Raw genomic sequence first — 24,040 nt, forward strand, 5'->3', positions numbered from 1 at the left:
TTCCAAGAGAGGAGGGGAAAAAAGTCAATACATGTACATTTTAATTCAGAATGTGTTTTGACAGGATTTACTGGGCCAAATATCTCTGACACTTTCTCAGCTGAAAGAGGTGTGAAAGCTCTCAAGACCAATCCAACATCTGTTCCCCACTGAATCGTGTTTCTACTTCCACTGTTGCACTTTCCATAAGCAATAGAAATAATCTATCTCCTCATTCCGAATGTTCCCTTTTTTTTCCTTTTCACTCCTTCGTCAGGCTTGATCATTCAAGCCTCATCGTTTAAATGTCCTGAATGAGATAGTTGGTGACGTACCAAAAATGCAAAAATTAGAGGGTTGTCATCTGTGTGTTGTACGTTGAGATGATACACTTTTTCTTAGACTGATGTCTTATCTCACATTTGAAATTCGCATTTGTTGTAATCACATTTCATCAGTTTTATTTGAGAACATAATCGTGTCTGACATTGCTATTATGTAAATTAATGAAACCGAAGCAAATTAATTGTTGAACTAACTTCCCTAACGCATACTCCACACTCACCACAATCCACATGAACCCTTTCTTCTCGGTCTAAGGCATTTGAGCTGCAGTCGCTGATAAAACAGGACTTAGTTGCTTCAGTTCAGTTGCTTTAAAGATGTTAATATGAGTGAAGAACCCGCTCAAACACTGTTGTTCAGGTGGAAAGACACTAGCCACCAAGCATTTCACTCTTGTTTAAAGAACTTACGTATTAAAAAGATAACAATAATATTCTGAGAGGAACAGCACAAACATCCTCACAGAATCATACTAACTGCCCGTGACAAGATTTCAGTGAGTCGTATCCAACTTCACTTTTACTTCAATTTTTCTCCTGTTCTTTTATCATCAATTTGAAAAAGTAAAAGTATTTTTTCACAAGACAGATTTTAAACCAGTGGCTCGACAGCTGCTCACAGAGAACAGAAATGTCCTGTTACTCCTCACCCCTGGCAGTTTATTTCCTTTTTTTCCCTCCTCCTTTTTTATATTTGTAGTTTCAGACTTCAGTGCTGCATTGGCAATGGGATCTCACAATTTCTGCTTTCTGATGTTCATGCTTTCTGATCATGGCTTCATTCTAGTACTGTACAAGGGAGTCGGTAGACTAATTAGATTAGATTAATTCTGTAAATGCAAACGGTTTGGTGCCTTTCTTGATTGCTGCTGCATTTCATTGCTGTACTGTAGCAGTCCAGCTTTTCCCCTTTCACAGAACTATTCCCAACATTAGTAGACTATCATTATTACAAGATCCAAACATTATAATGCTTGGTGACTGCTGCGATCAGTTCTTGTTTGATTTATTTTGACAGTAATGAAAACACTACATAAAAAAATGTAGTACAACTAACAGTGGGTGAAGAGATTTTAGATTTGTATCGACTGCCTGTGAAACTGTAAACATCTCTACAACCTCAGTAGTTAAGAAAGGATGTTGTATTACTGCTTGTACGGCAGCAATGAAAACCTGTGTGACTATCCATTTGTACCAGCCACATTCTCTTCCTTAATTCTTGGATAAGAATAATTTATCTGGTTTGTTTTGCTCAGCTGCTACATAAGCACCCAACGCCTCTTTCCTCCCCACTGATGGGATTGAGGCCACTATTATGGAGTATGCCTACTGACAACGGCGCAGATAAGTTACTTTAACCTTCAGCTTCCTCTGCAAGCAGACTTGGGCTGCATTCTGCCGCCTATTTACCCAGAGTGGCACGTTGAAAAGCCCTGAGATTAAATCTCTATCCCACAGCTCGGCATCATTCATTTGTCCTGGCTCACATGAGGCCTCGATGCCAGCAAACACTCTCCCTGGAGGGAGAGACAACGTAGCGCTGAGATTTACTCAGCTAGTCAGGTCAGGCTTCTGGGGGTGTGTGTGTGTGGGGGGGTGGTGGTGGTGGTGGGGGGGGGGTGGCAGATGTTTGGAAGGCTTTGTTCTGTACCCGTGACTGCATGTCTGTGTGCTTGCATGTATTTCACCACATTTTCCCAGTGTCAGTATGTCTGTGTCTGTGTCTGTTTGAGAGTGTGTATGTCTCCAACTATCTGCCAATGTTGTGAATGTGTGTGTGTTTACGGCTCACACACGTGGGTGTGACTTTTATTCCTTCGGGCAGCCTCCCTGTTGTGGGTCGATCGATGTTTGTCCCCTTGCTTTACTACTTAGAAGTAGTGGCTCAGTCAAAAGTGCTGAGGACATCCACACATATTATCAGCTGCTCTACATTCATTTCCTGCCACTAGTGCGGTGCCACTAGAACAGAAGGATGGCGCCGCACTGGTGGCAGAGTGCTGCAGTACCTCTGGACAAAAGATGTCTTTCTTTGCATCCTATTGAGATTTTCTGATGAGTTTTTTTCTGTGAAAATACAGATTTATTTAAAAATATTTCTTGGATGCTGTGCTGCAGGAATGATTTCTGCTGGTAATTCTTACATCTGTTATTATGCATGACCATGGCGACAAGACATTTGTTTGTTTGTTGGAGCAGTTGATTGAGCTTTCCAAAGCCCAGGTAAAGCTTGGAATAAGACTCAAATCCAAAAGAGCTGGAAAGGAGATGTTTAGAATTCAGGGCAGGACCAAAAAGAAGAGAAAGGAGGATGAGGTTTTTGGGTCATTTATTTTCCTGATCATCGTGGGAGGCGTGAGATCACTGGTGAACAGGTGGATGAGCTTGGAGCATATTGCAATGCAGCGGGAATATGACGAGGGTGGTATTGTTCGTTTTCTCGAGACCTGGCCACAAGAGCAGCTATTGGCAGTCTCTGAAGTTTCTACCAGACCTCTCCCATGTAATGATTAATACTGCAGTAATATAATGCCGCTTATAGGATTAATAATGTAATAACAGAAAGTATTATTGAATTTAACGCAGGATTTTTATTAATCACACAGGGACGTCCTCATGTTGAGTTTTTTGTAAGATAAAAGAGACATAATGGTTCAGAACTCTTAAACACTACCACTATAAACTCAAGTTACATCTGATTAAACTCTAGCACCTCATGGGTGTTTATGACTATTGTGTGATTAATGCTGCAAAACCATTAAAAAACAAAAATACCCTATTAACACTTAAAAAATCTGTTGCTTCTCTACTCTCCTCTGTCATTCTATTATCACATAAAAGAAAAAAGAAAAATCAAACGAGGGAATCATTTTACAGCGATGGCTGTGATGTGCCCATGGTTTAGGCGTTCTGTGGCACCGCAGGATGTCAATAGTTAGATGAGGCGCACTCACCCAGTTCTGATAGCACACAAAAAGTCCTCAAGCATTAAATTCGCAGCAGTACATGGACTGTGCGTCTCCTGGCATCGCTGGGTGACTGCGACACGAATGCCAGCGTTCACTGTTGACTCTCAGTGGGGATCTACTCTTAACCTGATGCTGCTGGCTGACTGCCGGCCCATGTGTCTGCTGCCGCAGCTGCTTGGCCTTGGTAAGTGCTCTGTGAAATAACACCTACGCCTGAATAGAATACAGAATGCATCACCCATAGCATCATGCTGATGACACTAGCTTTGTTTAAAAATGATTAGAAACGCCAGCTGCTTCTTTGTCATGAAATGGTATTCTATCCTTCTTACTTTCACGATAACGAGGTGTTCCTGGGGTTTCTTTTTATGAAATGAAGACATTTATATTTCACAGGCCCCTTTTTAAAATGTCTATTCATGATTCATAATCGCATTTTTCTCTGTATCATTTTGATTTCTCAAAGACAGTTATGAAATAGCACTGAGCATTGGCTCATCTTTACAGCCAATCACATGCCCCCAGCTACTCAGCAGGACCACGCAGAGCTCAGTTTTGCTCATAGATTGTTTTTAAAAGAGGCACATAGTCATAAGTGAAATAACACTGATGGTTGCCTGCTGTTGGCTCCAAAATATCTCTGGCTCCAATAAACTCCCCCAAAAAACCCAGCAACTTCTCTCATGCAATATTCGGTCACCAAGTCTCCCACAAGTTATTATGGTGGCACTAGTTAGATTCACTCCTTTCAATCAGTATGCTCGTCATCATTTTCTAAATAATCCTTTAGCAAAATAGGTATCAGGCCTCAAAGATATCTAACTTTGTCCGATCGGGTTTCAAGTATCAGGCTCCAGCTGCACCCTCTTAACCTGATATGGTCACTTCAAGCTCTAAAATAGACAGATGTAGCAAAGGCCAGAAGCCTAACTGGAAGCCTGAGTTATTTTGTGTATCTGTGTCTTGTTGTTTTCTCCCACTGATGCACTACTTTAAGGCAGGTCCTTCTATTCAGTGCAATCAGACGCATGACATAGAATAGAAATTCAGGAAATACGAGACATTTCACATAAGCCTTTGACACAAGACTGATCCTTTTGAGACCAACAAATCAGTGGATCATTCGTTTTGGCTGAGGCCTGTCTGCATCTCAGTTTCGTGCTTTAACAAAATATAGAAACACTGAAACTTCTAACAAAGTCAAATCTAAATAGATAAATCTCATTTTTCGTATTTTATTTATTCCTCCACTTACATGTAGACTTGTGATAGAGTCTTACAACATGCATTCAAATCTAGTTTTATTCATGAAGACCATTTCATCCAGGCCCACTTAGAAGGCCAATTCAAAGACGATATCAATTTTGTTTGTAGGTGTCCTTTGTCAAGGTGTCAAACAGATGACCTCACAGTAGCTATGACAATGTTTTAAAGAGTCAGTAAGATTAATAAACTCACATACACAATAACCCCGTTTCCACTATGCGGTCCGTTACGGGTCGGTTCAGAACAGTTTGCTTATTTCAGTGTTTCCATTACCACGAAAGCGTTCCGGTCCCATGGTACCCGTTACCATTTTTGTAACCCTTCTGCTTGGGGTACCTAGCACACAGGACCGGTTCCAGGCTCTGCTCTCCGTTGTTGGTGAGGAGGCTGTGCAGCGGGAGCTCGATGGCGCAGTGCGAAACGAAAATGTTTTCCAGCTGATTACCGCAAAATTGGCAGAGAGTTGTTTCAACCGGACCGTGAGCCAGTGCTAAAGCTAAAGAAGCTCCGGAGCGATCGACGTAGTGACGCTTCGGCACGAACTCCACCCACCCCTGAGGGTCCCCTTTGTACAGCAAAGCTGACCCCAAAGCGACCCGACCCGTACCGTACTGACAGTGGAAATGAGGGTAATCTATTTAGCTAGCAAGGGGACTATGTAGTTATATGGCACCCTGTGAAGCCAATTAACCCTTTTAGCGCCAAAGTCTCAATATTGCGACAAGACGCGGTATTGACTTTAACAGACGATAGAGCCAAGCAGAGTGTCAAATTTGCCTTATACTCCCGTCCACTAGTTGGCAGACATCCCGAACTTATACTTTGGCTCGGAATACGTCACACTGTAATGTAAAATGTTCCGAGAAAGTCCCTTCCACGTTGTAGGAGAAAAAAACGGAGAAAGTGTGCCACGGATCTTGATTGCTGAAGCGGAATTGCTGGATTACAAGAGTTAGAGACAAAATAAATAAAAGATGACTGGGAAAAAGTTTACTTATAGTGATGTGATGGGTTTCCTGTTCGCCGATTCTGATTCAGAAGGGGAAAATCTTTCTTTTGGAGATGACGGTCGGTCAACTAGTGAGCTCGCTAAGCATGGTGCGTCTTTGCATGGCAATGGCGGTGCTGGGCAAAGCGAGGAAAATGTACTAGCACATGACCCTTTGCCTAACAAAGTTAGTGGAAAGGCTACTAGGAGTGTTGGTATTCGTAGGGGGGCTGGTGGGAATGGTGGAAACAGTGTAGGTGAGAGTAGCGCTGGGACCAGCGTGAATGTCAATTCTTTCTACCGTGCTAGCCATGGTGGTGCTTTACTGCGCGGCAATGCTGCGGCTGTGCAACGCACCAATGTCTCCAAAGCACAAAACACTAAATTTTCCAACTCTGTGCCCAACACAAGCAGGGGTAAACGGGGGCGTAGTGTCCGTAGAAGGGCTGGTGGCCGCAGGGGTGGTCTGAATAGGGTGAAAAGTAGCGGAGCTGAAGTGTTGCTAAATGGGAGAGGGGGTGAGAGGAATGAACGTGGCCGGAGTGCCCGTGGGAGAGGTGTACGTGGTAGAGGCAGCAGGGGGAGGCTAAACAGGGCTGGAGATGGTGACGGTAATGGTGACTGGGTCTTTTTGAGAGATGAGGAAGTTTTACAGGAATGGATAAAACCCTTTGATGAGGGAATTGGCTATCGTGGTGATAGAGAAATTCAGACTGAATCACAACCTCTCGATTTTCTGTCCCTCTTTCTTACGGACCATTTCTGGAGTCACATCACAATGGAGACAAATTGGTATGCACATCAGTATCTGGGCTCTCAACAGCTAAAGCCAAGCTCACGGTTTCATGATTGGTATGATGTCACTGTGTCTGAAATGAAAGCCTTCCTGTCACTGCATTTGTGCATGGGGCTGGTGGAAAAGTCAGAGATAGAGGACTATTGGGCAGAATTTTGGCCGTGCTATGCACCTGGGTTTGGGAACGTAATATCGAGGAACCGATTCAAAATTATCCTGTCTTTCCTCCATTTCTCTAACAACGAGGAGTATGTTGAGAGGGGCCAGCCAGGCTATGATAGGCTGTTCAAAGTGCGTCCAATAATTGACCTCATTATCCCACTTTTCTCAGCTGTGTTTGGTCCACGCAAAGAACTGTCATTGGATGAAATGACCATAGCTTTCAAGGGAAAGTCCACCCTGAAGCTTTACAATCCAAACAAGCCGGACAAATATGGTTACAAGGCATTTGTTCTGAGCGATGCCAAATCTGGCTATGTTCTGGAGTGGTCAATGTACACTGGGTGCTGCCCTAGGTGCCACCCATGTCCTAGTTCATGAGTTGATGGCCAAATACACCAGGAAAGGGCATGAGGTGTATATGGACAGCTACTATACGTCACCAGCTGTAGCCAATGAGTTAGCACAAAATGATCCTGGTTTGTGTGGGACAGTCAGTAGCACAAGACGAGGTATGTCAAAGGCCTTGACAAAAGCAGCACTGCCCTTGCACAAAGGAGATGACCCGGTGTTTATGAGGCATGGCAAAATGTTGGCTTGTGCATGGCATGACACGAAGCGTCTCACCATGTTGTCAACCCTTAAAGTGAACTCCTGTGTGCGAAAACGGATCAGGTCCAAACATACTGCCAGTGGGTTCAGAGACATCAACAGACCTGTGTGTGTGGATAAGTATAATGCGTTCATGGGGGGAGTAGACACTGCCAATCAGCGGATGAAAACGTACCTCTTTCCACATCGTGCTAAGAAATGGTACAACCGCATTTTCAACGCCATTCTGAGCATAAGCATGGTAAATGCCCACATTATCTACTGCAGCTCTACTGCTGGCCCACACAAGCCACTGAAGGTCTTTGTGCAGGGCATTATCACTGCTCTACTGGAGGGCTTCTCCAAGAAAGAAACTAAAACAAGGGGAATGCCTTCAGCAGAAGGGGTAGAAATGCCATTGAGGCTTACAGAACAACACTTTCTCCGTGAAACTGACTATCGCCCAGACTGTGTAGTTTGCTCTGATCGTACCCACCCTAAAGGCCGCCATCAGACAAAACACAGGTGCAATCAGTGTGGGGTTGGTCTGTGTGCTGTGCCATGCAATGAGAGGTTCCACACTCTGAAAAACTACAAGCAGTGTCATCTGGATAGATAAGCGCACATTAGGCCTCTGTAGTCAAATAACCTGCTTTGTGTTCACTACCAACTTGGTGTTTACATGTGTTTGCTACTATATGGCACAGCAGTGGTCAAAATGTACAATTCTTAGTTTTATTATACTGTTTTCCTCTCCATTTGTTATGTGGTTAGCATAACAAAGGGACAGGGAATAATCTGTTTAAACAATTTCAACATCCATTCAAAATATCAATCTTGAAAGTTGGCCGCCACTATCTGGTGTCAAAGTATGGAAATTAGATTAGTAAATTATTCCCCACATACACTTAGGGTGATTCTCAATATTGTGCCAACTGTCTGTGTGCTGTGCCTTGCCATGAGAGGTTCCACACTCTAAAGAACTACAAACTGTAATCTGGATAGATGGGCACAGATAAGGCCTCTGCTTCTGAAAAACGCCTACAGTTTATATGAGTTTTGTTTGCTTGTCCATTTGATATGTGGATAACATAACAGATGGATAGAGGGGTGAATATGATGAAAAAAGTTCAACACTATTAACAATATCATTTATTTCCTGAGAATTATCGAATTCCAAAATGGCTGCCACCATATGACGTCATAATATGCAAATTAGATAGGAAAATTTACAACCTACATGAAATTCAGGTAATTCCCAATATGTTTCTCATTTACACTTTGTCTCTATCTCTAACCATTTAGAAGTCACAACCTTTTGAAATTTAGATGTCAAAATCTAGTCTTTTTTTTAAAAAAAACCTGGCGCCTAAAGGGTTAAATGGGAGTTAGTTTAAGTTTAAACTATAGGCACTGTAGTTGTTTGGTAAATCCATCCATATTCTATGCCCGCTTAGTCTAATTCCAGTCATGGTGGGGCTGCAGCCTATCCCAGCTGCAACTGGGCGAGAGGCAGGATACACTCTTGAAAGGTTGCCAGTCCATCCACAGAACCAAACAGGTTCTGTGGATGGACAATCATTCTCATTCCAAGGGTCAATTTAGAATCACCAATTAACCAAACATGCATGTTTCTGGACGGTGTGAGGAAGCTGGAGCACCCGGAGAGAACCCATGCATGCACAGGAAGAACATGCTAGTTTGGTTCACATAAAATTAAATTGCTAAATGTGTCAGAAGTACCAGAATTTGCAGAGGAAAAGAGGCAGGTGATTGGCTGTGAGAGAATTTGATAGGGATTGGTGAAATCCCTTTGAAGAACAGAATGAGACATTTTATTATTTCCTGGAAAATATGAGCGAGTCTTGAATTTGAGGGCAGCACGTCTTTTGGTAACTACAACAGGCTTAATAGTAGGTGGTTCAAAAAATAATAAACAGCCAAAGGAAAACGCAAAATATGAGTATAAAAAGAGCACTTCAAAGGGGCAGAGTCTAACTGTGACCATCTATGCTGAAAGGTAACATCAGTGCTAAAAGGTGTTTCCAGGTTTTAAAACAACATGTGCTCCCAGTCTCATAACATCTTCTTCATGGAATGCCTTATATAGTTCAGCATGACAATGCTAAACCACATACTGTATCTATTATAAAAACGTTGTGTCATAATAGAGCAGTCTGGGTGCTGAACAGGCCTGGCTGCAGCTCAGACCTTACATAAACTGAAAACATTTGGTGCATCACGAAACGCAAAATACAACAAAGAAGACCAAGGACTCTGAAGCAGCTAGAATGCTGTATCAGACAAGAATGGGACAAAATTCCTCTCCCAAAGGCCCAGCATTTGGTCTCCTCAGTTACATTTATGGACTGTTGTTAAAAGCAGAGGGGATGCTAAATAGGGCCCTATTCCAACTATTTAGAGACACTTTCCTGCCATCAAATTAAAGATTAGATCAGAATTGTTATGAAATAGTAAAATCTTTCACTTGAAACATTTGATATGTTTTCTGTGATCTATTGTGAATAAAACATTGATTTGTGAGATTTGCAAATCATTGCATTCTGTTCTTTTTTAAATTTTACACCGCATCCAAACATTTCTTTAATTGGGGGTGTACACTGAAAAAATATTAAACTCAAATTAGACTAATTTGAAAATAGGACTGATGAAATAGAACTTATAAATAACACTTTACACTTAGAGCTCAGGGGACTTTATTTAAAAGTCTTGACTACATTTGACAGCTTTGTGGAGATAAGGCCATCCACCCTTAGCTGTTAGTCACAGTATGAATTATGATTCTATAATACAGAAATCTCTTTATGAAAGTTTTATAGGGCAAATAATGTTAATAGTTTAAGTTTGTTTTCTAGCATCAGCTGAAACGCTGTAAAATGTTATATACTGAAGAATGAAGGTTGTTGAATATCAAATGCTGTTACAAATACTGAGCTGCATACTGTATTATTTGAGACCTCTTCCAAGTAAAAAGCTTTTATTCTGCTCTTTTGCCTGAATTGAGCTGAGGGGGAACTGGTGGGCTTCTATGGCAACACAATAAGGTAGGCTGTTTAAATTCACAACTGGCTTGTCTGTGGGGCCATTTGGTTTCTTCTGAGTATCATTCAATGAATCATAGCCTTGGAACACAGCCTTTCTGTCAATCTGCGCTGCATTTTCATTCAGAGCTGAGCTTTCAAGTTGCCAAAGTAGTCACTCCTCGTCTTTGTAAGAAATATTTTAGTCTTCAAAAACATCACCTTGAGCATAATCATGTCTCTGTTATACTACAATCAGAGGGGACAAAGAAGGGAGGCTTGTCCGAGCCTTGCCCAGGAGTGATACCCCTAATACATGGACAAAATGAAAGACTATACACTATACTCCAAAATCAAAAGCTATTGTCTAATTTCGGCCAGCGGGATGTGACAAATCCGTAATTAAAATGGCTAACTGAGTGATAAAACAAAGCCACTTGCTGGGAGACAGGGGATCTAACTAGATATAGATCTGTCATTAGGCTAAAGAATTGTCCTTTGCCTCCTCTGCTTTTATCTCCCTAATGCGGCAACATTTCACCGGGATTGGCCTTTCTCCAGCTTTCTCAGTGAAAAACAAAAGGCTTGTTTCAACAAACGTCCTCATTGGTTACGGCTCGCCTCTTAACCGTAGCAAAAGTCGAGGCCACCGGTTCAGTCAGGAGATAACCAACTGCGTGACGGCACTTTGTTTTTTAAAATTGGTACCTGAATAACAGCCATGCTAACACTGAATTCAGCCTCTCGAGCCTGTTTAGAGCTGCATGTGCACAGATTGTCGGTTCAATAAGAGGGCAACTATAATGGAATGATGTTTGTATTAGTTTTTCATGTTCTCTCCAGCAGTGAGGGAATGACAGCAGCACTACTGATTTCATGTGTCTGAACAGCCAAAGTATGGTGGGCTCTTTTTTTTTTTTACACATTGACAGCGATATGACCACTGGTACCAATGTATAGATATCTGTCTTTATAACATATCCATTCTATTGCTAGGATTGGCTTGAAGGTCATGAATAATTCATCTGGAGAGCTCATACTGGAGTTAATGGATTTGCAGGAAGCAGTTTCTCATCACATACAGCTGTTTAAACAGGCCGGCAGCAGCAGCATTTATAAACTATTTTCTCTTTTCATTATCATTATTGGAGCTGATTTCAAAATGCACACAGTGCAACAGCGAGGGACAAAAGTAATGACCAAAAGAAGTGATTGTGGAGCTAGACTGACCATCACATTAGTGAAGTTGTGATGGACACAGGTAAGGAGAAAATTAATGGATGAGTGAGCTAGCGTCACCGTTGCTAGCCGAAATTAAGAGTGTGTGTTTATGGATTAGACACCATGGCAGCATACTATCCCCCTGGATAAGAAGCTTTCAAGTAAATGAATGAATACATTATGGATTAGTGGTCAAGCATTGACATAACAGCTCTACTGTATCCGAGTTAGTGCTGCAGAAAAATCATGCTGAGCAAGGCCAGTGGGACACCCAGAGGGGGCACCCAAGGGTCCCCTGACACATCGAAGCATAGAGGAAGTGCTGGGATGTGACACATCGGCAAAATCTTCACACCAACAATCCAAACCGATTGTATACCTTCATCCATATCCCCGCACTAACTAATTTTCACTAGCATGCACCTAAACACATTCTAAATGTTTGCACATGGCTGCACAGAGACATTTCCTTTCCTTGTGTGCATGTGTAAAGACGGCATTCGTCTTCAGTGAACGATCGGCAGAGGCAGAAGCCGTTCAGATCCATCGTGTTTTCCATTGTGCGGTGGCCATTATGACCTTGTGACGAATTTGTGCTTCTTTATGCATGCACATTGAATTAAATTCGAAAAAAAAAGAAAAAAAGGGAGAGAAGACATACAACCTATTTATACTAAGGGGAAGAACATTTGGTGAAGCTTATGTCGAAGCTATGATGGTGCACGTGCATGGTCTGTCTTCCAGTCCCAGGTGCACAGTGATCTGGAGAAAGTTTCATTTGTGGCTACTGTCATTTATTCATTAGCTCACGATCAGATCTCCTGAGGAAGGCGTGAGACGTTATAAATCAGTCACTGGCTGGGCATTAAAAATTCATGCAATTCATAATACATAAGCCCCGTCATTTATCTATCACATCTAAATGGGATTTCCTCTCTTCTCATTGGCTCCAACTAAGAAGTCAACTTCTGTTAGCCTGACCAGCGACCATTTTGGGACTGAGCCAGATCAGAGCTGGACAGAGTATTGTAGGGAAAAGCCATGCCTGATATTTAGACTGGAGGGGAGAATTTTCCATTTTACTTGATATTTTACTCAGGTTTGACTGGTATCATCTGGAGCATAAGGAGCAGGCACCAAACTGTGGCTAGCTGCTTGCACTGTTGTTTTCTGCTCATTCTCTTGAGCAGTCAATGTAATTGTGAGTAATTGGGATTTAAAGTGGTCTTGTCTTTCTGCAACCTGGAAGATGAGTCCCGAGACACTAAGAGATTTTAGGGAGGAGGACTTGTGGATATCAAAATGCCACTTATTGGTATATTGAATGATGCTTAAAGCTGCGGTCGGCAACTTTTTTTTAGTCATATTAGCTTGAACTGTCATGGGATTCTGGAAGTAGAATATTAAATAGGCTGTTTAGAAAAAATAACGAAATCTGTAGCTCCCTCTGAAGCCTGTAATCATGCTTGCAAAAACCGAGCGCTCCCGGCTGTTTTTAACCAATCAAGTTAGGGTGGAGGAATCCTACCTGTCAATCACAGCTTGTGCACACGCTGCTGAGCGTGAGTCTGCCCCAGCTTGTGTGCGCTCACACTGGTGTGAACTCACGTGCACAACCTCGTCCACAGAGGGGGAGAGGTTTGGGGGGCGATTCGGAGCTTGTTAGAGGTTGGGGGAGGGACCTGGAAGTTGTATCAGTTCGAATTTTCCGACTTTAGACTCGCAATTTTGAAAACCTGCCGACTGCAGCTTTAAAGGGTGTCTAAGGGTGTGTTGAGTCTGGCACTGTTACAGCAGATGCTAACTCTATTCAATAACAGACTCAGCATCTGACAACAAATTATACTTCTGCCCTGAGAGCCACAGCACATTACAAGGGTACACAGTTCATTATCACTGATATGCAATAATTAGAAGAAGCCTCATATAGCTCACATAGAAGTGATGTTTGATATGTTGCTGCTGCTTCTGAATGATGCGATGTGAAAAGTGGTCAGTTTGCAAAAGTATTTCTGCAAAGATGAGCTGCTTCACATGAACAGTGGACTTACGGGTGGTCGGCTTGTTGCAGTTGTGTCCGTGTCTGAAGTACTGAGGATTCTCCACCACAGGTATACGAGTCATCCCTATGACAACCGCATCAGGACCAGCATCCAGAGTGCATGGAGTGATAATCCCATGATTGACGTGATGAAGAGGGCTGGCGGAGTCTTCCTCACCACTGATCACAGCTACGGGACCTGGAATAACAAAAAAAGGACAGTGACTTAGTTTACAGCTCAGTTTGTGCTTTGATATGATTCCTTCCTGTCAATGTTATAGAAATGCTTTTAAATATGAGACTTTAAATTGCAGTTAATCGTCACTAGAGTAAGTCTTCAATCATGTTTCTTAGTCCACAGGTAAGCCTCATCAGGTGTGTAGGTCATGGTGAGGTTTGTTTTAGTCTGCAGTCACAGATCAATGACAATAAAAGGTAATTGCAGTACAATAAATATTATCATTGTCACACAAGCAGATTTTTTTCCTAGTAGTTTACTCTACACAATCCAGAACAATTTACAGTTTTTGAAAAAGCATTCAGTCTCTTTGACATTTTGAAGTCGCAAAACATTTTTATATGTGAAACAAAAGAAACAAAACTGTCGAAGCTCCTTCAGGCTGGATGGGTTCTGCTGGTGCACAACAATCTTTAATCATGCCACAATCTCTCAATTGCTCTGAAGGCTGGACTTTGACGAGGCCATGTCAGGACATTTGAATATTTCCCCTCAAACCTAAAGAAGAATTTTTTAGGTACTTTGTTAGGGGTCACGGTCACTCTGTCCACACTCAATTCACTGGAAGTTTGAAACAGGATTTCCAAACAAATTTGCCTATTTTGAGCCCATCAGTCACTCCTTCCAAGGCTCTGCTGATGAAACGCATCAACACAGCATGTTGTTGATTCGAAGTGTTGGGTTTGCAACACTTCGAATTGCACTTTCCTTGGTGGCTTGAAGGTTTCATTTTCATCTCATCAGAAGAGAGTACCTTCTCCTACATGTTTGTGGACTCTTCCAAATGCTTTTTTTGTTTTTTTTCTTTAAGCAGTGACTTTTGATTATGGCCACTCTTCCATAAAGGCCAGTTTCGATGAGTGTATGGTTTTAAGTGGTCTAACGGACAAACACTGCAATCTGGACTTTATGGGCACCTCAGGGTTACCTTTGGCCTCTTTGTTACTTCTTTGATTAATTCCCTCCTTGTCTGGTTCATGAGTTGTAGTGTTGTGCCCCATCTTGGCAGGTTTGTTATAGGAACACATTATTTCAGTTCTACGGTATTTAATTGAAGTACTTCTCCAGAACTTTATCCCTGACTAATTTGGAGAGCTCCTTGGTCTTCAATGTGCTGCTTGCTCAGTAGTATTGCAGATTCTGGAGCCTTTTACAAAAAAAACGAGTATATACATAGATCGTGTGAAGCTTAGATTACACATAGATGGACTTTGATTCCACTAATTATAACACTAATAAGTGTTGGGCTTTAATGCAAAGGCTGTGAACACATGTATGCATTACTTTACTGCAATACTGCTTTATTGTGCTATAGTGCTTTATTATTCAACAAATTTGCAAGATTGCTGTGCAAGCGCACTCCATCGGTATGCTGCCGTCGGATAAAAATGTTTTCCTCCACAATCTAGTCATGTGCTGTTCAACGACAATCACAATTGAAATGCCAAAATGTTTGTGTGAGACGTGGTACAGTTTAACTTCTCTTTGGTGTATCTTTTATCTTCCGCTAAAATAATCAAAGATTATAGGGAAAAAAATGTCTTCAGAAATGAATGGGGAGATGTTCAGAGCTAGAGTGTAAGTTTTGAAATTAAAATTCTAAAAAAGTGGGAGAAGTAATCATTTTTAGACATCAAAATATTTTCTTTCTCACATCTTTCTCAGTCAACGGACTTGCTGCAAGCCTCCAGATGACAGGAAATTGCCTTACAGCCTTACAGAGAAAACAAAAAAACACTCTCTTTTGTAACTTGTCTATATGTTTACATTTTTAAACAAACAACACAAATGTCATACTGATGTGAGCAAGAAAGCCTCACGGTGCCTGTGGTGTCAAATCATTGTCATTAGGTGTTATAGTTTCTTCCTTAACAGCAGCTCAACAGCAGCTTTTTGAGTTTTATTGAATTTTAAGTCTGTGTCAAATAGATATTGCACTTAACATCATCCTGGCAACCTCAACTACTACTCAGAACTCAAAACTGATGGACATTTGATAATAAACAGCCTCTCTCATCTCAGTACTACTTCCACACAATGTGAGAGTATTAGCTGTAACGTTTTAGTAGATAGCAAGAGACACGACACAAGTAGTTTCAGCAATCCAACGCAACTTCTCCAGAAACCGCCTAATCTAGTTTTCCTTTAGAATATATTCTATTTTAGATAAAATACCAAAAACAAATCCATTTAAATTCCAACAAAATAGAAAAGAATGCCAGAGTGATGCTAAATATTTAAGCAAGGAACTATAATAAAAACATAATGAAAATAGAGCAAAAAGCTCTAAAAAATAAAGGGTAACTCCCTGCTGTAGATACACAGAAATCTTTGCATGACAATCTTCAATCAAATAGCTATTGAAACGATTTCAACATTTAGACAACATGGAATTGGTGAAAACAAAACAGTTTCACAAAAAACAGGAGTGGAGGGTTTTAATAAAAAAGATGACATGATTCAACTGTTTAGATGACAAAACAGTGAAATGTTCAGGTATTACATTTCTGAAACTTCCAAAAGGCTACAATTGTCACTTAATGACCTAAAAGCACTGCAATCTTAAAGTATTAACCGAGTTCTCACCAATGCCGGTTTGGCAATGGTATTATCCGGGACCTATCCCGGCCCAAACCATCGACCTGGGCTGCTTGGCCCATGGGGAAAATAGTTGTAATTAATTTTTGTCACTTATCTTATTCTTGCATTAATATCAATTCAACTGTAGTCTGCATAAATTCACCATTGCAGCGCAGCCACCTGCTGCATCACAACAGATTAAATAGGTTCTACCATGTAAGGGAATTCTCTCCTCCCAAATGTTTCAGATGGTTTGGCCCATGGCTCGTCTTTTAAATAACAATGGCGCGAAACAGAGCGCGTCAGTGATGGAGGGTAGAAAGAGGCCAGGTGGAACAGAGAGGGCTAAGCTCAAAAAAAGACAGGAGGTGGCAGCCAAATGTACCAAATTGATAGATATCTTCTCAAGACAAGCTGGTAGGTTACTGAGAGATATGGATAATAGGCCTGGTTGTGAATTTGATCAAATAGGCTATAACGTGGCAAACATTTGCAATGTCAACTCAACTGTCATCTGACAGCTTTTGTTGTTAAATATGTAAAATCTCACAATTTATATGATTTAGAAGTGTATTCCTATATTCAAAGAAGAACCGAACACTTTCTTTACATTCCAGTTCTGATGAACAATTGCTTAACGCTTTATCTCCTCATCAACTGTAGCCTGCATTCCCACAGGCACGCACATGTGGTTACTAACGCAATATTAAATAGGGGCGATCACATTTGTTGTTTGATATTTGTTATTAAATGCATCTCAAACATGCAATTAAAATAAATATAATTATTTAGAAGGGCTGTATGCAAATATTGTACATGGTTCGCGTGCGCAGGGCAGGGGCAGCGCGAGCACGTTGGGGTGTTTAGTTGCCTTTTTTAATAACTGGAGAGTCTGCACGCGCATTCTATCCGCGGGAATCAGCATCATGTTTCATGTTCAAGCCTTCCCCTCCCATTTATTATAATGTGAGCTGAGCCCGCTCACGCCTGTGCAGGGAATAGACTGTTCTATTTTCAAGTTGCAATGAGCACTTATCCGGACACCGCGCGGGCACGACGCTTTGATGTGAAAGGAAGAATCTGTTTTCTTGTTGATTTCTATCCATTTCGGACTGAACACGAATGCAGATGCAGACACGTTCACGTCCCGTGCTTGCTGTGTGTAAACGAACCGAACACTTGCTTTACATTCCAGTTTTCCATTTTTTGACAAACAGTTTCAAATGTGTTGTCACGCTTATCTCCTCTGCAACTGTAACCTATTTTTTTTTCATGGACTCAAATTCCTCCTCCATATCAGTGTGGCCTGAATTTGAATTAAATTCCCGGACTGAGAAAATGGCCCACCCCGGCCCTGGTTCTTACTAACAGCAGATCTTATGTCGTCTCTTGCAACACACCAGGGAATTGTCTACAGTTGTCTACTGTACCAGGTGGGGTACACCCTGGACAGGTTGCCAGTCCATCCCAGGGCCACAGAGACAAATAACCATGCATACTCACACGTCCTAGTATGGGATGTGCGAATCCTAGGGTCCTAGGGACTATTTAGAAACACCAAATACCTAATATGCATGTTTTGGGGTGAGAGGAAGCCGGATATTCAGAGAGCATACCAAAACATGCAAACTCTACACAGAAGGGCCCCAGCTGGGAACCCTCTCTCTGTGAGGCGATGGTGCAAACCACCCCACCACAGAGCTCGCCCAAAATAGGGAGGAAATTGGATCAGAACAGCTTTTACTAGACCTGAAACATTTATATAAGTATATTTTCATATTTAAAAATATTGTATTTCTTTATTGTGCTTTATGGGCATCGGGGCTTTTCAAGACACCCTCAGGTGGGTGTTCAAGGAACTACAGTTTTTGGCACTTCCATATTGACCAAATTTTTCAGCTCCAGAGGTCAGTCGCCTATTGCTTCCATTAAGTTGATCTGCACATTTATGCAGCAGTGTTCACAAGGGTTTCGCTCAACAGTGTAATGAATAAAAGCACTTGTTGCAGTTAGGAATTTCAGATGGCAAATATTATCTGGTTGCAGTTTTGTTTCTTTAAAGAACATTTCCATTAAACAAAATGTATTATTCTATTTAGCCGTGTGGGGGAAAAAAAGTCTAGAACACTTAATATTGCCCAAGCAATGACAAGTGATCCCCACTTTACTCCACTTTTCTTCTGCTGACGGCGTGAGGAGCTTTGAAAAATGATGTCAGCATTCACAGGTGTGTTAGGAATCGTTAAAAGGGGATGAAAAAAGGCAATGATTATTAGTATGGGCATCGCCGGAGAATCAAAGCCGGTTGAATTTATGGTGTCACAGAACATATACCTGTCAGAATGGACCATAATTTCCTGTCTTTATTTCTTTAATCAACATTCAAAGAAAGCCCCTGAAAGGCTGTGATTTACTTTCAACCAGTGTGATCCAGTTTGCTGCTCCATCACTGCTGTGTCAAAAGCAACTCCCAGCTCTGACAACTGCAATCTTCAGAGAGGAGCGGGTGAAAGAGGTGGGTGGGGATGGAAAAAATCAACTGGATATGAAGTCAACAACAGCTGATTCAGTTGAGATGTGACAGAGAATCCGTTTACCTACCACAAGCCTATTTCTCACGTTGGAAACACTGTAAACCGTAATCGAGACCAAGCCATATTAAATTATAGACTCTCCGTCAGTGAAAGGAAGTATGGGATGGAGGTGGTGTGTGTCAAAGTGACACATATGAGCAACAATTTATTCCCAACACTTACTTTCATTGCAGGCTTCTCGTACCTGAGCGCCCTTGTTATTAGAGGTTATCATTATTGTCCACAGCAGAGCACAAGTCTTCACTTCACATCCAGAAAATCATAAAGATACATGTGTAAAGTCTTAAAATACAAAAAGATCTTAAAATAATGAATGAATGTTTTGCTTTCTGATGTATTACGAAATGGAAGTAAAAATTACGATCAGACAGTGGTGCCCAATCGATGAAGTCTAAAGGAAAACCGTAGATGTCAAAACTACACAAAAACTATCTCTGTTCCTTGGGAGATGAAAGTTTTCTGAGATTCGTAGGAGAAATTGGACTTCTTGACTCGAAATCATCTTAAAAATTGCATTTATGTTACCTACGTGATGAAAAAGCCCAGCGGTATCCAAGAGGAGTTTTATCATCTGAGATGTTGCCTGTGCACAGAATGGATTTCAGCACAGGACATTTACCCCTGAACCATTTATCTGAGCGGAAAAGTTTCTCTCTATTAAACTAACTTTGATTCATTCAGGAGGACTAGAAAATGCAATGAGCCATGTTTTTTCTTCTGTTCTTCCGTTGTCTCATCTTCTGTGAAACATCAAACAGCAGATAGATTTGGCCATGTACTCTGATTGGGCTGGCTCCTTGGTTTAATTCACAGTTACACGCTTTCAAGCAGACCTCAAGTGAGTTGGAAAGAAAATGGGGTTCCACTAATTTAGAAGAATCTCAATTAGTCTGGAAAGACAGTTTGATAACAAATAAGAAAGCCTTTCACAACGCTATAACTGCTTACACAGCAATTATTACGGTAATCGTGATGCATAAGATCGATTTTTTTTGCCATTCATGAAAAATTGTGGCTCTTTTTGTCACCATATGCTTAATCTCACCCAATAATGCCGCCGTGCTTCAGCAGGCTGAGTAGTACTGTTAGTTTAGCAGATCATGACCTTATACTGTGCAAAAAAGTGGAGCCATTGTTAATTTTAGAGCAACTTTTTAGGAAAACCTGACGGGACAAGAATCAACGATGAACAAATTATTTCTAAAGGATGACCAGCCCAAAAATGAGAAAGAGTGGATTTAGCAGATGAAACTGCAATGGATTGTGGGAATAAAAAAAAAATGCAATGACCAATAATTTCAAGAGAGAACCCAACAGCTGCCTGAGTAATAGCACTCAGGCAGCTGGTGGGCATTTGCTCACAGGCAACGAGTTTCAGACTTGATGGCCTGCTACTCTGGACAAGCTATGACTGAAATTCCACAGATTGTTTGGTAGAAAGGGGCTCACCCCTATGGCTAATAGAAATAAAATTGACAATAAAGAGAGGAGAGCCATGATGTGTTCAAAGTGCCCTCTGAACAACATAATGACAGTAATGGACATTAGAGTGTCTAATCATGGAGCTAAATAGTTAAACAACTATGTCTATGTCTTTGTTCTCAAGAAAAGAAGCCATTAAATCAATGAGATTAGATAGAAACAGCACATAGATTAGATTTTGTTTGTATGAACAAGAGATTTACATGTAGTTTTGCTAGCTTTGCACAGGGTAATGCTTTCCTCATGTTTTTTAGCCTTTAGTACTTGACTAACTCACTTAAGGTTGTATCTTCATATTCAATGTACTCACATGAGAGTGATATTAAACCTCTCCTCCAACTCACAGCAGGAAAGCAAATACGTGGCTTAAACCTCTTTAAGGGATGCACATTATAGGACACCAACGGATAAATCAAGTAGCTATTAATATTTATGCACAGTTTGGGTCCTCTCTCACATGATTAGAGTGCTTTGCACAAGTTTATTTCAAAGTAAAGTGAGGAAGTTTTCCAAAACAATGCGCCAGTTTTTCTTTGAATACGTATCACATAGTTGCTGAAGGTACTTGCAGGCCTACTGGTTCAAAGCATCTTGGAGAATCTGCCACTGTTCTTTGGGTTGTCTCAGTTCATGTAATTCAAGACTGACACCAAGATGATGAGATCGTGAGTTCTTGAGGGCACACCTCATTTTGTGGGACTTCTTGCCTTTCCTGTCGTTCAAATACGATCTAAAACTTTTTCAATCCACTGTTTGGCCACTTGGCACACAAATAATGTTTAATGATCATTAAAGGAAATGACACTGCTCGGAAAAAATCCTTCAATGTGTCCTTTTAAAAAAAAAATGTATCTATGATCTTAGATCACTGTGGCATATTGTGTAATTTGAAGATTAGTTAACTCTAATTCCTCAAATCGTTCTGTACTTTGCCAGCCAAAATTTTTCTTCAACTTCAATCCTTCTCTTTTTCTAAAATGTGCCATAGATTCTAAGCTTATCCATAAAACAAGTCACTCTGCTCCTCATTCTTCACTGTAAAGCTCCACAATCCAGGCTTGTGGCAGCACAGCTAATGCTTTACACTCATGCAAGGTACAGTTCAGAGGGACATTAGCTAATTTAGCCAAAATAATTGATCAAGAGTGACATTTGCATCATCTGTCTCTCAGAGTTTAGACGTTAATCTAATTCAGACTGAACAGAAGTAGAGGCTACTCAACATTCTCCTCCTGGGGTTTAAAATGGACTCATAAATTAGGATATTGTCCAAGTGCTGGACGTCAGTGATGGATTAAAAGAGCACTGGCACCTTTGAGCTAACCATGGAGCACAACTGTAAGGCATTACAAAGTTGGAGGCTCTCTCTGGAGATGTAGCCTGAAGCTCATACATTTTCTGACCAAAGCTACTTTTCCATTCACTAGCAAATTAAGTCTGTATGGTCTTTTGGAAAGTCAGAAAAAAGAAATGTGAATCGGACTAATTCGCAGTGCATTACATAAGCTGTGTCATGTCGCAAGAGGGTTGTGGTATAAGCTTTATTTCGTGTGACTGTAGCTGTCCTTACCTGAAAGAAATGTTGAGGAGGAAAATTTTATAAAAAACAAACTTGTGGTGCACATCCATAAGAGGAAAAAGAGAGTATTGTTCTTCAGGATCAACTTTCCCCTATGGGAATATCTAAAATAACACAATCTCTGGGAAGACGACAATCAGTTGTGGGTTTATTGTTTGCCAGCTCAGACCAGAAAAAGCTGGTTAGTCACATCATTTAACTTTTTGCCAGGTGAGAAGGACATACACAAAACATTTTTCATTACTACTAATGTGCATCAAGCCATAACCACCTCAGATGAGGGTGTAAATGCTTATTTTGTGCATTAGAGCAGGTTTCTCAGATGTTTACTGTTTTCATTCACTTTTTCTTTGTCATATCTTCTCAATTTCAATCAGACACAACCATGGAAACCTGGTTAGTTACACTGCACATCCTAAAAATGTTTAGGGTCAAATCGTGGCTCAAAAGAGAAGAACAGCACTTCCCTCTGTCTGACTTCTCAAAAAATGTATACAGCTAAAACATATTATCCACATCGATGACCATACTGACCTCAAATCAGCGGAAATACACCATTTAAAGTAGTTACAGTATGTAGCCTTCATTTCACTGATGAAAAGTCCAGAAGTATGATTTTCTTTTCATTTCTGCAACTGGATGTTAATAAAGGAGGAATTTGTGGCTGAGGGATATTATTAATTTGGTATGTTGAAAAAATTAAATGTCAGCTTATATGTTCTTCTCTGTCCCTCTTTGACGTTTGTCGTTTGTCAGTTTATAAATCCACAAAGCCTAATAAGAGCAAAGTTAGTTCACTGGTATTTCTGTAGTTCTGTAGGCCAGACATGATTTTTTTGTTATTCATGGCTGGCCTACAAAGACTAAAATGAACATGACATCTTTTTAAGTTAATTTTGTAACAAACAATGGCTGTGTTGATTTATAGCATAGCTTTTGAAAATGTTAAACAACATAGAAACAACATTAAACAACATAAGTAACTCTTTTCAAAGATTTAGGGGAAATAAGTCAAATAACAGATTAAAATTTAAGACATTGCCAGTTTTTTTTCTTTATTTTCTATATTTTCTTGGATGGAGTAACGGAAACAGAATCAAACTGACCACAAGAAATTGTGGTTTCTTTCAATTATATTCCCTCCTGCTTCATATCATTCTCCTTACACACCCTTCTCTTTCTGTGTTGTGGGAGCGGGCACTTCATTTATTCCAGTTCTAATTTGTTTTTTATTCAAAGTTATCTGTGCAAAAATGCCCGACTAGAGCAAAAATCAACAGGGGAGTTTGCCTGGAGCAAACTGATTGTTTGTGGTTTTGCTTCCCTACAAACGAAAGTGAGTGCTGAAGGTGATTCTCAGGACAGGGGGAAAAAAGAAGGCAGCGGGTGACTCTGCGGGGTTTTCCCTGCGGTGGGGAATAAATTGTGAGTGTGATTGCTTCCGTTCCATCTCCTTGTGGTAATTATCGCACACATTTCTTTCAAAGGTAGTTAATTAGGACTGGAATTAACTTGAGGACATGTAAAATGAACAAGAGAACACAGGAAGGATAACTTTCTGAGGCAAGGCCCCACTTTAAGTTAATGATGGATTTGAAACAAATTAAATGCATTTGTGGGAAAGGTTGAAAAGGATGACATCAAGGCTACCTGACATGACTGTAATGACGGAAAGACAACAAGTCTGCGGGAGAAAACCATGAACAGTGCTCGGAGCTTTTCTCAATAACATATCAGAGCTGGTCAATTCAGTACTGTGACAAATGGATGGATGGAATAAAAGTTCACAAAACACTACAGCATTTCCCAAAAACAGGTCCAGCTCACAAATTATTATATTTAGACGAGTCAAATCGGGTCCAGATTATCCCACAGATGGTGTAAACAGTAGACAGTTCCACCCATTTTTTTGGCATAAAAATCCCCTTAAATCAGGTCCAGTTTAAAAACTGAAATATTCAGACATTTTGCTGTTTCACAATCTTTAACTGGGTTTTGAAGAGTCTATCCTATCTGTAAGTTAATTTAGTCCTGATTTGACCATTTTAAGTCATGTGGTTTTCCATCTGGACCTGCTTTAAAATAATCTAGATCATAAAAAACTGTGTAATGGCCTTAGTCTGCCTTTCCCTTAACTGCCAAATTGAAAGCCAACTTCCGAGTTGTATCATA

The 24,040-nt window shown here is 40.8% G+C and overlaps 1 protein-coding gene across 2 annotated transcripts in view; it reads right to left on the reverse strand.

Moving 5' to 3' along the window:
• ntrk3b (neurotrophic tyrosine kinase, receptor, type 3b) overlaps positions 1-24,040 on the reverse strand; it is a 221,003-nt gene that overhangs the window by 36,546 nt on the left and 160,417 nt on the right. For both annotated transcript variants that reach the window (XM_075465609.1, XM_075465601.1), the window contains exon 12: positions 13,406-13,594. In XM_075465609.1, the coding sequence (XP_075321724.1) occupies positions 13,406-13,594 (189 nt within the window). The remainder of the gene's footprint in view (positions 1-13,405; positions 13,595-24,040) is intronic.

Source organism: Odontesthes bonariensis, chromosome 1 (genome assembly GCF_027942865.1).
Source record: "Odontesthes bonariensis isolate fOdoBon6 chromosome 1, fOdoBon6.hap1, whole genome shotgun sequence".
NCBI lineage: Eukaryota > Metazoa > Chordata > Actinopteri > Atheriniformes > Atherinopsidae > Odontesthes > Odontesthes bonariensis.